Raw genomic sequence first — 14,490 nt, 5'->3', positions numbered from 1 at the left:
CACTAGATTCACTTTTTTTCACACAACATTTTTGCTTTACATGGAGTGATGTCCAGAACTTTAATCGAGTTAGTACTATTTAATTTGCCTCTGGATCGGTAACTCTGAATCGCATATCAAGAGTCCACTAAATGGCTCCCCAGAATGCACGTGGAAATAAACAAGGAAGTCTAAGTGGGGCGGAGTCTCCAAGTGGATGGCGATAAGACAACCGCCCCTAGCGATAAGAAAAATTTCAAACCCGAAATTTAGTAGTGCGCCCAACCTATGAAAGTCGCTTTGTTTTACCTAACATCCATCGTAAGCAGCGCTTTTTCTACGCTCGCTACCTATTTTTTTTTTTTTCCCCCTCAAGGGCCTCGTTGGTTTTTGTTGTTCTTTTTTTCTTATTTCTACTGTCCTCTTCTGGAGCAGTACCTAATACTTAACGAGGCCCATCAATCGTATATATTTGTTTGCTTACACGAAGAAATCGATATACGATGCCTCACCCCGTTACGCCGCCGTCGCAGGACCCGACGATGGTATCTAACGAAGCCCCGCCCCCGCCATCTCAAGAGACCATCAACGACCTCCTCAACACAATTTTTACTGCAAAGACTTCGGCCGCTTCGATCGATGCATGCTATGGCCTCTGCGAGATTATCCTCTCTTCGGTTGGCGTTGCCGGCTTGAACGAGTACGGCATCGTCGCCGAGATCAAGAAGGCTGCTGCTGATAAGAAGTCGGGTCTTCGTCGCGAGTCCAGCCAGAACCTTCTTGGTGCCGTCTTCGAGCGTTTCCTCCCTCGACAGCCTGTCAGCGAGGTTGTTCTGCTCCTCCAGGATGGCGGTCTTGTTGGCTGCGCTCTCGATGCTCTCTCTGATAAGGGCGCTGTCGTCCGTGAGGCCGCCCAGTATGGCCTTGATGCCGCTTTTGGCATCCTGAGCCCCGAGGCTCTTGTCGCTGGTCTCCTTCCAGCTCTTACCGAGTACCTCTCCAAGAAGACCGGAAAGTGGCAGGGAACCGTTGGCGCCTACAAGCTGCTGCAGAAGATGGCCGACAAGGCCCAAATTTCTATTGGAGGCACAAAGGAGGAGGCCCTCGAGAAGGATCTTCTCCGTGAGGCCATGGGTGCTAAGCTCGCTGGCTTGATCCCCATCGTCGAGAATGGCATGCATGACTTGAAGGCCGAGGTCGAGAAGCAAGCCGTCCACACCATGAACTCTCTCACTACCCTTCTCTCCAACGACGATGTTGCCCCTCGTATCCCTCTTCTTGTCGATACCATGCAGCACCCTTCATCTCAGACTCTCCAGAAGGCTATTCACGCCCTGTCTCAGACCACCTTCGTCGCCATCGTCACCTCACCTGTCCTGGCTCTTCTGACTCCTTTCCTCGAGCGATCTCTTAACAACCCCACCACTGCCCAGGAGGTTCTCCGACAGACTGTCGTTATTGTCGAAAACTTGACCAAGCTGGTTCACGACCCCATCGAGGCTCGAACTTTCCTGCCCAAGCTGATTCCCGGTGTCAAGAGCGTTTGCGACCGAGCCTCGCTCCCTGAGGTTCGCGAGATCGCTGAACGCGCCCTCGCCACTATGGAGAAGGCTATGGGTGACGATAAGGACGTTGTCGCTCGTACGGCCGGAGATGATGTTGCCAAGATCCTCGATGAGCAGATCAAGGCCAACGGCGGTCTCACTGGAAGCCTGGACCTTTGGAAGCAGGCTCGTCCCTATATTTCCGACATGGTTGCTATCGATGTCAACTACCGATTCGTCGATCGCATCTCTGGAAGAATTGCTCCCTACCTCAAGGGTTTCGTGAAGGATGCCGAGGCCCCTCAAAAGATTGCCGACACTATTCAGCAGTACTATGTTGATGAGGATCACCGCCGGTACGGTGTTCCTGAGAAGGAGGACGATGGTGAGGTTGAGATTGTTAACGCCGATTTCTCACTGGCCTATGGTGGTATGCTGCTCTTGTCGCACACCAACCTGCGACTCCTCAAGGGTCACCGATATGGTCTCTGCGGCCGCAACGGTGCTGGAAAGTCGACCCTCATGCGAAGCATTGCTAACGGCAAGCTCGAGGGATTCCCTCCTCAAGATGTTCTCCGTACCTGCTATGTCGAGCACAACCAGGGTGAAGATGCTGACATCAGCATTCTTGAGTTCGTTGCTAAGGACCCTGAGATTGCCACTCAAGGCCGCGAGCGTATCTCTGAGGTTTTGGCTGAGTTCGGCTTCACTGCTGGTCCCGAGGGTCGACAGGCTGAGAGAGTTGGTTCCCTTTCTGGAGGTTGGAAGATGAAGCTGGCTCTGGCCCGAGCTATGCTCCAGCGTGCTGATGTTCTCCTCCTGGACGAACCTACTAACCATCTTGATGTTGCCAACATCGCATGGCTCGAGAACTACCTCAAGTCTCATCCCGATATAACTAGTCTGATTGTTTCTCACGACTCTGGATTTCTGGACAATGTCACAACTGACATTTACCACTACGAGCCTAACAAGAAGCTGGCTTGCTACAAGGGTAACCTGGCAAATTTCGTCAAGATTCGCCCTGAGGCCAAGAGCTACTACACTCTCTCCGCCTCTACCGTCCAATTCAAGTTCCCTCCTCCTGGAATCCTGACTGGTGTCAAGTCTCAGACTCGTGCTATTATCCGCATGTCTAACGTCTCATACGCCTACCCTGGTGCGACGAAGCCTTCACTGCAGGAAGTCTCTTGTCAACTGAGTCTGTCTTCTCGTGTTGCTATCATCGGCCCTAACGGTGCTGGCAAGTCGACTCTTATCAAGCTTCTTACCGGCGAGACTATCCCTACCACCGGAAAGGTTGAGAAGCACCCCAACCTCCGTATTGGTTACATCAAGCAGCACGCTCTGGAGCACGTTGAGATGCACTTGGAGAAGACCCCTAACCAGTACCTTCAGTGGCGTTATCAGCACGGTGACGACCGAGAGGTTCACATGAAGCAGACTCGTGTTCTGTCAGATGCCGACCGGGCCCAGATGGACAAGTGGGTTGACCTGAAGGACGGAAAGTCTCCTCGCCAGATTGAGTCCCTGGTTGGTCGTCAGAAGTACAAGAAGACCTTCCAATACGAAGTGTAAGTTCCCTTTTTTATTCTATAACAGGGCGCAATACTGACTCCTAATAGTAAGTGGCGTGGTCTCCTGCCTAAGAACAACACCATGATCTCTCGTGAGACTCTTACCGAGCTTGGATTCGACAAGCTCGTCCAGGAATTCGACGATCACGAGGCTTCTCGAGAGGGTCTCGGTTACCGTGAGCTTCAGCCCAAGGTCATCTCCAAGCATTTTGAGGATCTCGGACTCGACCCCGAGATCGCCAACCACAACGAGATTGGCTCTCTTTCCGGAGGTCAGAAGGTCAAGGTCGTCATTGCTGGAGCCATGTGGAACAACCCCCATCTTCTCGTGCTTGACGAGCCTACCAACTTCTTGGATCGTGACTCCCTTGGTGGTCTTGCCGTTGCTATTCGCGACTTCAAGGGCGGTGTTATCCTGATTTCTCACAACGAAGAGTTTGTCGGTGCCCTTTGCTCTGAGCAATGGCACGTTCGTGACGGCCGTGTTGCCCTTCGAGGAAACGCTGCTGTCAGTCTCGACCGCTTTGAGGACAGCCGTCCCAGCAGCGGCGTCAACAGCACTGCCGCCAGCTCCGTTGTTAGCAGCGCTGTCAACAGTGGTATCGAGGACAACTCGGATATGAAGTTTAAGGCTAGGAAGAAGAAGAAAATGACCAAGAAGGAGGTCAAGGAGCGTGAGGTCCGCCGCCGGCTTCGCCACATCGAATGGCTCAACAGCCCTAAGGGTACTCCTCACCCTCCCGACACTGACGACGAGGACAACTAGAAAAGTCATTGGAATCTTTTGCTCTTATGTGCGTTTTTGTTTTTGAAACCATGCGGATATGAACAAGTCCTCAGGCTGTGCGGCATCTGGCGGCTGTTTACAAAAAGAGAATGAAGACATTACCTCATGTATGCATGATGCGGTATCTCGCTATGAAGAATGAATGGTACTTACACACTTAGATAGACCTGAACGGATGGTATAGAGGCGTTGGTTTGGGATAGACGGCTTTGAATCAAATCAAACTTTCTACAGATTCGGTTCCCTAATTTGTGATGATGTCAAAATTTTGAACCCAACTGTTCGCTTATTCAATTCTGAGTGAAACATACAGTGAAAAGCAATGTCACTGTTGATATCGAAGGGCCGGAATATATGTCAATAGAAGTTATTATTGTGAGCACTAGTGATTCAGCAGTTCACCTCAATTGAACCTTTGTCTTGAATAAGAGTTTATTTGCTATTATATATACAGACAGGCTCTCAAAACCTAGCCACAAAAACGAATGTTACTGGGTATGATCCTTCTACACTCCGTTGACTCTAGGCCTGATGTAAAGACAGCACAAAAGAAAAGAAAGGAATAGACATGCTTTTGGGGTGGTACATGAACCAGAACTACCATGAAAAGGTCATAAGGGCAGGATTCAATGCCAAGGGCAGCAGGAGATGGCTTCCAGCGACAGTGGCCATGGGCAGGATTGCAACAAAGTCGTTGATGCGCCAATAATGAGGAATAAAGTCAGCGGTAGCCATTATGATGAGACCGACAATGGCCAGCAAAGATAATGTCATGGAGACACGGAACTAGTGTAATATATTAGCATGTGTCTGAACCTAGATGTTGATGGAGAAAACATACCTTCTTCAAGACCTTGGGAACCTCAATGAAGAAGTTGGAGAACTCAGCCTCCTTTGACGTGGAACCCCAGCTCATGTCAATCTCGAACATGTGTGCCAACAGAGCCTGGCTCACGTGAAGAGAAAGACCACCAAGAAAAACAGCCAGCATAAGAGTCCACTTGAAATTCTCGTAGATGGCATAACCCAGAGTTCGCTCGCCAGAGCGATACCGCATGATAGCAAGTGCAAGGTTACCGAGTCCGTTGAAGACAATGATGATAGAGAACCATACCTGCCACGAGTCAAGGTAGTACTTATCGAGATATCCATTGAACCAACCCATCAGGAAGTAATTGGCAGTGGTCATGATCCAGGCAGCTCCAATGGCATAGTAAGTACCAATGTAAGAAATAACAGTGATCTTGGAAGTGAAACGAATGTTGGAAAAGCAGAAGCGGCGAAAGAGGGGCGTAAAAGGACCGCGCCATAACCAAGTACGAATAGGGTTAAAGAGCAGCTCGTTGCATCCAAATGCGTATTTTTCCCATCGAGCAAGTTCGTCGTATACGGTCAGAGACACACCCTCCTTGAAGCCATCGCCAGCCCAAGCAGCGAGACGGATGATGTAACCGTTACACTGAAGACGAAGAGACATGTCGAAATCCTCAGAGACGTGACTTTCAGACCAGAACTTGTCATAACCATCTTCATCTTGATAAGAAACTTGCTGAATAGCAGACCAGCGAAGGATGGCATTGTGGCCGACGAAGGGAGCAACATCGCCGTTGGAGACAGTGAAACGAATAGCAGTGTAGATAAGATCGGTAAAGAAGGTGATTCCGTTCTCGAAATAAGTGTGGACAACTTGCATAACACCAGAAGAGAATTGCATGATGCCGACATCAGGAGACTGCTCCATCTCAGAGACAGAGTCAAGGAGACAATCGGTAGGAACACGAGTATCAGAATCAATGAGAAGGATATAGTCACCAACGCGGATGTTTCCATCAGCCCAGGCGCGGCCATTCTCCTCAAGGACATCCTTAAGAGCCTGCTCGTAAGCAAGTGCCTCATCAGACTGGCTCCAATCGGCAGGGCGCTTGATGAGCTGTAGGCGCTCTTCGACCTTGCAAGAAATCATGAGGCCAAAGTTCATGTTTGAAGCTTTCTTGAACTTGCCCTTTCGGATAAAGCCATCCTCGCCGTGTTTTGGTCGTGCAACCCAGCCAATGCTGTTGTCGGCATAGAAGTCGATACGGGCATCACGTTCCTCTTCGCTGAGGAGCTGAAGGCCATCGTCATTAATGAACATGTTGGCAGAACCACCCTGCAGTTCATAAGTTGACATGGCTTGCTTGATGGACTTGACGGTAGGAAGAATGACGGCATTAAGACCCTCCTTGTAGACAGGACACTGGATGGTGATATGAGGCAAAGTGGCTCCCTGGAGTCTTCGTGGTGGACGCGCTGAATAGAACTTGGAGTTGATAGTCAGTTGGCGAATTGGACCGAAGATTTGTGCCAAACAACCAACAATGACTTGGGCGAAGAAAAGAGAGAAGAATATTTGGATCGGGAAGAGAGCGACGAGGCCAAGTCGCTTGTAGTCACCATCGATGGCTATCTCCACAGCCAGCTGCCTCCAAGCAGCGCCAAGGGAGGCCATGACGAGGAGGAGTGTAAGGGAAACAAGGACAGCATTCTGAAGGTGAACTGGTCGAGCCTCCGGCTTAATCTCACCACTCTCCTCATCAATCTCGTACTCCGCCGCAATAGTAGAGTCTTTCTCATCTTCATCTACTGATTGGCCCGAGTTCCATACCAACTCCATAAGCTCTGATTCGATGATTTTGGCGCGCGCCATCAAGTTCAGTGCATCATCATCCCAGACAACCAGAAGACCATCTGAAGCAATGAAAGCCGCGAACTGATGTTTACGAGCTCGGGGAAGATCATTTACTGTAGGCAGAATCTGCACACGAAGGCCGTTCATCAATGGGACATCCACTGCATCAGGAGACCATTGGAGGAAGGTCTTGATGACACGAGAGTTGACAGTCATCGCACACTGAGAGATATGTCAGTAATCACATTTGTCATGGGAAATCAAATTGTACACACCTGAACATTAAGAGCGGTGCAGGCGATTGCAAAAGGAGATTGTCCCAATTGAGGTGGACAAGCCATATACTGGCCCCGAGACTTGCGGAGAAGAACGCCCTCAATCTCGCCGGAGCCATCTCCAACCCAGAGCTGAGAGCATTGCTGCTGGTACAGGTAGTTAACCATAACCTCGTGCTTGATATCGTCGAGGAGATTACTGTTGCCTGATTTTGATGAGGGTGCAATTGAAGGAGGGCCTGCAGTGAACTTGGGTCCAGCTGCTGAATGTAACTCTACTACGGCAGCAGGAGGAATCTTCTCTTGGATGATTGGAGCATGAATAGATATTGATGGTCGGTGGCTAGGCCTCCTAGGAGGAGGTCCTATCGGCGTCTGAGGCGGGATATCCGCCTTGAAGTAACTGCCGATACCCATCTTGACGGTGCTTGTCGAAGGCTTGGCGAGTACAGAAACAAGATTCTGAAAGACTGTGCGTCTGGGGACAAGCCCGCTGTAGAACAACCCTAAGAAGACGTATATGAAGAACAAGAAGTCTGTTACTGAGCTGTCTTGAAGATCTGTGTAGAAGTGACCCAGCGTTATGGATTTTGTTGGAAGGACTGTGAGGTCTCAAAGACTCATAACCGTGAATATCTTGTTCAAAGAAAGACAGATTAAAGGAGTGACAGGAAGTTGCACCTATTGAGTGAAAGAAAGAAAGAATGAATGAATGAATGGATGGAGTGAAGGATCGTGGTGAGTGAAGGTCTGAGATGAGAGGATCAAACCTCACAGAGTGCAACTACCGGTTCAATTAAACAAACCTGTTTGAGCTTCAGTGTTTAAGTTTCTGCGCCAGATGCAGCCAAGGAATCGGGGACAAGCATATTAAAGTTTTCTTCTCTTGCCCGGAGGAAGAACCAGTATGCGACGACCACGCCACTACGGCTAGATAGCAAGACAATGAGGTCGGGCATCGCGACAGAAGCTTTAAGAAGCGGATCACGGACATCCACTTGGATGACCACGACTAGACTCTAGCCAAGCCTTGCGACCAACGTCGAGCCGGACAGCCCTAGGTATAGATGGAATAGCGCGCAAGAAGCGGAGGGGTGACGATTGTGTTGGAGCCGTAAAGTGTGGCCAGAGATTCCCAGAGTGTTGGTCTTGGTGTAGGCGTGTCTCAGACTAGTCGACCGGGGTTCAGCGCATGGCACAAGAGATTGTCCCGGGTGGCTGGAAACGAGACAAGTCCATGTGGGCACAAGGCTTGTTGTTAGTATTTTGTCGTTCTGAAACCTAACCGAAGCCTCATCCAGCTCGTGAATGCCAAGCTTGAATCGAGAGCCAAGCCTAGTATCTAGGACCCTCCAACAAGAGGATCAATAGGGACGACCCATATCAGGAAATCAGAACGTAATAATGTGGCAAGTACTGCCTTTCTTGGACCGTGCCACTTGGACCTAAAGACTTGTTGTACTGTAAGTGGCGTCTGATTCTGCAAACCGGTTGAAGCGGGAGAGCCGGAACCTGCAAACAACGTGGACCTGTAGGGTGACAAGAACATGAAGTTGTGGATGAGCGATTCCAAATCGATCCATAAGCTGCTGACCATAAAGAGAACGCTTTATTTAGTTACAGCTGCATTTTTGATATCGTGACCATCTTTTGCTTCTCACTATCACGAGTTTCGATGGTGTTGGTGTTTTGGCAGAGTGCAGTCACATTCAGCTGAGGTGGAATTGCAGATAAAGGTATGTTCTGTATTAGGCCTAGATAGATCTGGAGTCTTGACCAATAAGCCATCCGTATTTCACGATTGATACGCAAATTGGGCAAGCGGGGTAGATCTGCCCCTCCCCTAGTGTCACTGTGACAGCTTCAGTGGCGTGGTGTGGCTTGTTTGTGAGCTCCGGGAAAGGGAAGGCGGCCACAATGTCTGTAGTAGCAAATGTCTGACGTGGAGACGAGCCTGTACCTGCATGGGCTTAAATTGATGCAGGAACAAAAGTCTTGACTGTATATTGCCTCACTTTGACTTATCAACTTAACTAGCAACTTGGCTGGAATAACAGCTTAACATTGCAAACGCAAAATACCGTACCAACTCTCAGAACAATCCTCCATTATTAATTGAGGTCGGGAGTTACGCTTACTCGGTACCGCCCACATTTATTGTCATCAGACATTCCTCCCCAGCACCAAACCGGTCGACCCAAAGTCTACTATTCTCTGTGGCTTTAATGGCTGCAAACTTCGCGCCGTCCCGAGAATAATGCATGGCATAAGGAATGCATCGAATGTCCCTGGCGAGTCGTGAATCGAAGCCTTGGTTCAAGTGCTTTTGCTGTCGACCCGAACCGGCCTCTCGTTCATCAATAGGCAGTAAATGCAGATGGCCTAGACCATCACAGCATCCTGGGGATCGAGATTTTACTCATCAGCTATCACTGCTAACCATCGCGGAAAGACGGTTGGCACAAGCGTCAGTTTGCCAAGACAACCATACTCCGTAGGTTCCCGCTCAAGAGCCTTTGCAGTTGAAGACTGAGTCCCATTTTGTTGCTTGAGTGCCGATGTGTTTCGGAAAGCACTCGGCACACCCAAGCTCACATATCACACCCCGCACTTCCAACATTTGGCTTTTACATGATTCACACATTTGTCGATCATATCTCGACCATCAATGGACCTAAGGTATTGAGCCTTGAAATCTATATCTGGTTCCCTCGTTCTCAGAAGGCGAATATCCTAAATTCGAATAGCAAAGATGGAATTAGGGCATCCTTAGGCAGCAGAAACGGTATCATAAATCATATCATGGGCATTCCGTCCTCCCCGCTCCAATCAAGTGGAACGACTATTTGGCTCAAAATCAAGGTTCTTCCACCGTAGACACTTTCTTTTCACTTACTCGCCTGGACCCTCTTCTGTTGGCTTTCCCTCGTCTATTAACCCAGTCACAAGACTCTCGGCACTACATGAGTCTACAGGGATTCAGCTTTGCCGAAACTAAAAAGTCGCTGTTGGTACTGTGACGATGTCTCATCAAGCACACAACCTTATACCTATCTTGAAGATAAGCGAGGAGTCTCCTTACCGATGGGCGTTGAACCTTGATGCAGACTGTGTTTTGTAGTAGAGTTACATGGCCCTGCTGTACCTGAGACTACTGGTCTCTGATCTAATAGTGACCGCTATTGAATTCTGATTTACCTCTTACAGCCCTCATTCTGCAGATCTTCCCCTGGTACCTTGAGCTAATACCAGTTGTAAGCGCACCGCAACGTTGATTTGGTCCGGATCTGGATTGGTTTCCAACATTCGAGCCAGAACTCTCTGCAGCTCTGGTCATCAAGATTCAATCTTTTCGACGTTATTGTACTAGCCTGATATATTCATTGGGGGACTTAGGGCGCCTCTACGCTTCCCGAAGTTCGGCGCCTCCGCCTTCGACATGTTAGTAGAATCTCGTTCCGCAGACCCGGTTCCAACACTACAAACACTTTATTACAAATACCAAAACCCGCATAGATTTGGCACAAGACGCTTCAACGCACCCATGCAGAGCGTAGTCGGAAGGCCAGAGCTCGACGGCTCCTAGCCTACGGGCCGAAGAGTTAGTGTTGTAGTCACGACCAGGCTTTGTGGCGATAAACTCGTCTCTATTAAAGTTTGATCGTACTGTCAGCCATATTGAATTCTCAATGCTATCGTAGTCCGTCATGTTTGAGTCATGTTTGTGAGGAAACAGAAGATCAGATACGAATCAGTTACCTATGGGTGGGCTGCTCAAGCAAACATGTCGCTAGCCTCAGTAGCTCGTGATTCATTACACAGCTTGTGTATCTGAAAAGCTCGGCATGGCTGGCCTTGGTATCTCTCCGCTTACTCATAGAATCAATGGGCATGAACTGCCTTGTTTGGCAGCTTGATGACCTGATCTCCGAGGGTCCGTGAAAAGCTTCTAAACGCTAGGCTGTAAACCCGACTGTTGATACATAGTGTTAGTTATCACAACGGCAGTGCAAGGGACGAGAATTTTAGAAACAATATACTTGAATCTTGCTATCTAAATGCTGTAACTATAGAGTCAAATATATTGTGAGACATGCATATTGACTATGTGTTGCAGGGCGAAGCAATGATGAAACTTGCATGATGTCTTTTCGTTTGAATTCAACTCTATTAAAAGTCTACAAATCTAAAGATTTGTACGAGAAAACGAGCCTCAAAATTGATATCTTCAACCTAAATCCTTCTCATCAAACAATATTCTTACCAGTATCACTACTCATTACTTTGTTCTCAATTTCATAGATCCTCATTGCCATTGCACTGTTGCATCATGACTACTCGGCTTACTTCAAGCTGCGGTTGTGTCCAAGTTGGATACCACTGCTCTCTTGCATCCCAAAAGTCCTTTTTAGCCGTTGGTGAAGCATCGTACCAAGGTTTGTCCGACTTACCGTCCTCGAACCACCCGTTTGTGCCGCCAACAGCGACATTGAGGATGAGGTAAAACTCCTGATCGAATGGCGCATTCACATTAGGTGAGATAGTCCATGGATCGACGAGTCGGGTACCATTCTGATCCACATCGGGAAACCCTCCTCGTTTATACATGGGCTTCTTGAAGTTGGTGTATGTGACTTGGAGGAGTCGGGTGTTAACATAAGTGAAGAGGTACTTTTCAGACCACTCCAGGCCAAACATGTTGAAGCCAGCGCTATAGGTGGTGTGAAGGGCCTTCCGCTTGTTGTTTGTCTTCCACCAGCCATCGTTGGCAGAGTTGGGACCCCAGTGTAGTGCCGAGGAAACGATGTCGTTTCCTCCCTGTTTGTACGTCCAATTATTTCCGCGTGATTCAATGATGTCGATCTCACCAGATCTCGGCCAAGCACCGTAGACACTCTGTCTTGGAAGCATCCAGATAGCGGGCCAGAGCCAGTCACCTTCAGGGAGCTTGGCGGTGACCTCGATACGGCCATACTTGATGTTGGCACCCTTCTTGGTATTGATACGACCAGATCGCGCGGGAGGAACCACACTGTTATTTCCAGCAGTCAAGTTGGTGGCGGTAACACAGTTCGACCAGACTTTAGAGGTGCAAGTGCCGGCCTTGAGAAGGTTGATGACGTTGTTCTTCTGCATTAACTTGGGGTCCTGCAAAGTTGCCTTGATGATGAGTTTGCCATCTTCGACATAGACGTTTTCGTCTGTGTTTGTTGTCTGCTCGAATTGACCATTTCTATGAGAGTTAGCCGTCTAAGCGAAGAAGAAATATTCTGATTGAACATACCCATAGCCGCCAACTTCGACTTCCTTGGTCCAAATGTTGGGATTCAGACCTTGGCTGAAGTCCTCATCCATGACAAGACAATACTTGTTCTTGACCACACTTCGAATGCCATCCCAGACAAGAAAGCCAGAGCCCACGAGACCGAGGAAGATTGCAAGGATGGGAAGGATGGTCACCCATTTTTCTTTGGGGTTGGTCTTTTCCAGCCACGGTTTCTCAACCTCTCCCGGCTTCACTCTCCTTGAGTGAAAGTATCGGTTTCGCTCGTCGACATGAGTTCCTGAGCCAGATGTAGATTCAGACTCTGAGGCAGGACTCGAGTACTCTGGAATACTGAACATGCCGCCGTGACCGCCTGAGCCTGAGCCTCGTCCAGGGTCGATGCTGTGGCGGTATCCTGTTGAGGTTGCCTCATGAGGGCCACTGGCGTCCAGAGACCTTCGTGACACATCAGTCGGGCCAGGGCCGTCGTGCCCGCCGTAACTACTTTTTCGATATGGGTTATTCATTTCAAACAAGCAGGTAAGAAATGAGATTCAAGTGAATGAAACTGAAGAGGCTGGATTTGTTTAGAAGGGAGAAGTCTTGTGATAAGATTCGACACCATAGTGACATTCATGATCCATGGCGAGTTGGGCTAGCCAGGAACCAATATAAGGTAAGGAATGAATAGCTAGTCAAGGAGAAAGCCAAATACGATTTTTCTTTCATGTCAGAAATCGCACAATGGGATCGTGTATCGAAATTCATTGGCCAAGGGGGAAGATCTGGCGGATGATAGAGAATTGTGGCACTGAGAAGAGGAAAGGCTAGGCCCAGTCAAGCTGAACATGATGAAGCCATCACTGGATGGAGAACGTCTGATTGATCAAGAACGAGGCTGATCCGCTGACTGCTTGGCAAGACAAAGACGAGCTGCTAAGAACGGGATGAGATGGATTGTAAGTCGATCGGATTAGGTATAGATACAGTGTTTAGGAGGTTGGCACTGTGTGATATATACTGATATCGTTATTGTGTGGCGCTTCGCTAGCACTGTACGTCAACTTATATTAGCTCCACCGACTATGGTCACTACATTCCATTCTCTTTACCATCACCATCATCCTCAGCGTGGTCATCGCCGTCTTGAGCCTTCTCTCGCAACCGGACAACAAACTTTTTTAGGCCAAATTTGAGTGTGCACTATCTCGATGGCTGGAACAATAGAACCTTCTTTGGGTTTTAGATCTGGCCTATGCAGGAACCGAAGCGTGATCTGGTGAGATTCCACTACCCCCAATTGTATGAACACATCGCCGTTTCTTTGGACAAAGGTTGCCCATTAAGACCATCTTCCGGTTTATCCGACGATACCTTCAGATGATCAATGATACCTAATAGTGCCCATGGATCATCCGCCTCTCCCGACTTCCCGTTCGACCTGGCGTTATAGCTCCAGCGAGCACGGTAGAACGGCAACGAGTGACTCGTGAGAACAAACTTGCCATGGCTGAGACAAACCTCACACCCCTCCCGCTTATGCGAGCTCCTCAACTCTGTTTCCACTTACCAACAATGTATGGTGATCAGGAACCACCGTCTAAGTCAACGCTCGGTGCAACTTCAAACCCCATTCCACTTGCACGCCCCAAAACCTAGCAGACCCAGGATTTATGATCATCTGGCCATTCAGCAAACATCCATTGACCTCGGTACACTCATGGCCAGACGTGCTTAGGTCTGGTGCTCTAACCCTACGGCTCGATGCAAACTCTATCAATAGTGACCTCGAGAAAGCTTGCCGTACGGCAGCCGTGTGTGCTTCGTTCTAATCCTGAGGTTATGGATAACTGAAACACCATTGACAATGATATGACAATTGCCTACCTGGCAAATTGCCTGTCCCTTTCAGCGGAAAACGTGGAGTGTCCGTACCGCATACTCGGTACCGATAGCTCTACTGGATGATAACGCCACAAGGGCCATCCTACTTTGCTAAGAGGAATTCCGGATTGAGCTGGACATGGTCAAATTGAAAATCAAATCAAATCGCCCTTGGTTGAGTACCACCGGTTTGGAGACTGTACCAGTGCCAACGAAGCTGAAGCGGATGGCGTCTTCGGGCGCTTTTCGTGTACATCGGACATATTTGAACAAAAACATATGGTTCAGATTCAAGTAATCAACTAGCTGAGGATGCTCAGATACTTACACAAGGCCAGCGTTCGACGCTTCCTTGCACAGCTATATGACGGCGTGTCTCGTCTCTGACCACACAACTGTCTATCCCAAGTGGTTTCCTCCTCTCCTACAGTGTTGGGAAGCAATACGATAAGCCTCATGAAGTTTACATCCTGTCACTCGGGCCCAGAAAGTCTTGGAATACAAGATCCA

General features: G+C 48.9%; 3 protein-coding genes across 3 annotated transcripts; 1 reads left to right on the top strand and 2 right to left on the bottom strand.

Annotated features, from left to right (window-relative positions):
- The first annotated feature begins 287 nt into the window (after nucleotides 1-287).
- On the top strand, nucleotides 288-4,289 carry BKA55DRAFT_557681 (P-loop containing nucleoside triphosphate hydrolase protein). Its single transcript, XM_046191825.1, has 3 exons — nucleotides 288-3,097; nucleotides 3,149-3,994; nucleotides 4,053-4,289. Exons 1-2 carry the CDS (start codon nucleotides 483-485, stop codon nucleotides 3,864-3,866), a joined length of 3,333 nt encoding a protein of 1,110 aa, XP_046053790.1. The 5' UTR covers nucleotides 288-482; the 3' UTR covers nucleotides 3,867-3,994; nucleotides 4,053-4,289.
- A 195-nt stretch (nucleotides 4,290-4,484) lies between these two features.
- Nucleotides 4,485-7,247, bottom strand: BKA55DRAFT_501688 (glycosyl transferase family group 2-domain-containing protein; the record flags this gene model as incomplete). Its single annotated transcript, XM_046186858.1, has 3 exons — nucleotides 4,485-4,673; nucleotides 4,729-6,777; nucleotides 6,831-7,247. The coding sequence occupies 3 exons, from the start codon at nucleotides 7,245-7,247 to the stop codon at nucleotides 4,485-4,487; spliced, it is 2,655 nt and encodes an 884-aa protein (XP_046053789.1).
- A 3,879-nt stretch (nucleotides 7,248-11,126) lies between these two features.
- On the bottom strand, nucleotides 11,127-12,623 carry BKA55DRAFT_590447 (concanavalin A-like lectin/glucanase domain-containing protein; the record flags this gene model as incomplete). Its single annotated transcript, XM_046195091.1, has 2 exons — nucleotides 11,127-12,063; nucleotides 12,115-12,623. The coding sequence occupies 2 exons, from the start codon at nucleotides 12,621-12,623 to the stop codon at nucleotides 11,127-11,129; spliced, it is 1,446 nt and encodes a 481-aa protein (XP_046053788.1).
- Between the last annotated feature and the right edge of the window lie 1,867 nt (nucleotides 12,624-14,490).

The sequence above is a fragment of the Fusarium redolens genome (genome assembly GCF_020744475.1).
Source record: "Fusarium redolens strain MPI-CAGE-AT-0023 chromosome Unknown BKA55scaffold_3, whole genome shotgun sequence".
In the NCBI taxonomy this organism is placed as follows: Eukaryota; Fungi; Ascomycota; class Sordariomycetes; order Hypocreales; family Nectriaceae; genus Fusarium; species Fusarium redolens.
Note: the sequence above shows the minus strand (reverse complement) of the source record. Positions and strands in the feature narration are given on the sequence as shown.

Coding starts and splice junctions, on each gene's coding strand:
- BKA55DRAFT_557681 (XM_046191825.1), top strand. CDS start 483: ATGCCTCACCCCGTTACGCCGCCGTCGCAGGACCCGACGATGGTATCT. Junction 3,098..3,148: donor AAGACCTTCCAATACGAAGT/GTAAGTTCCCTT, acceptor GACTCCTAATAG/TAAGTGGCGTGGTCTCCTGC.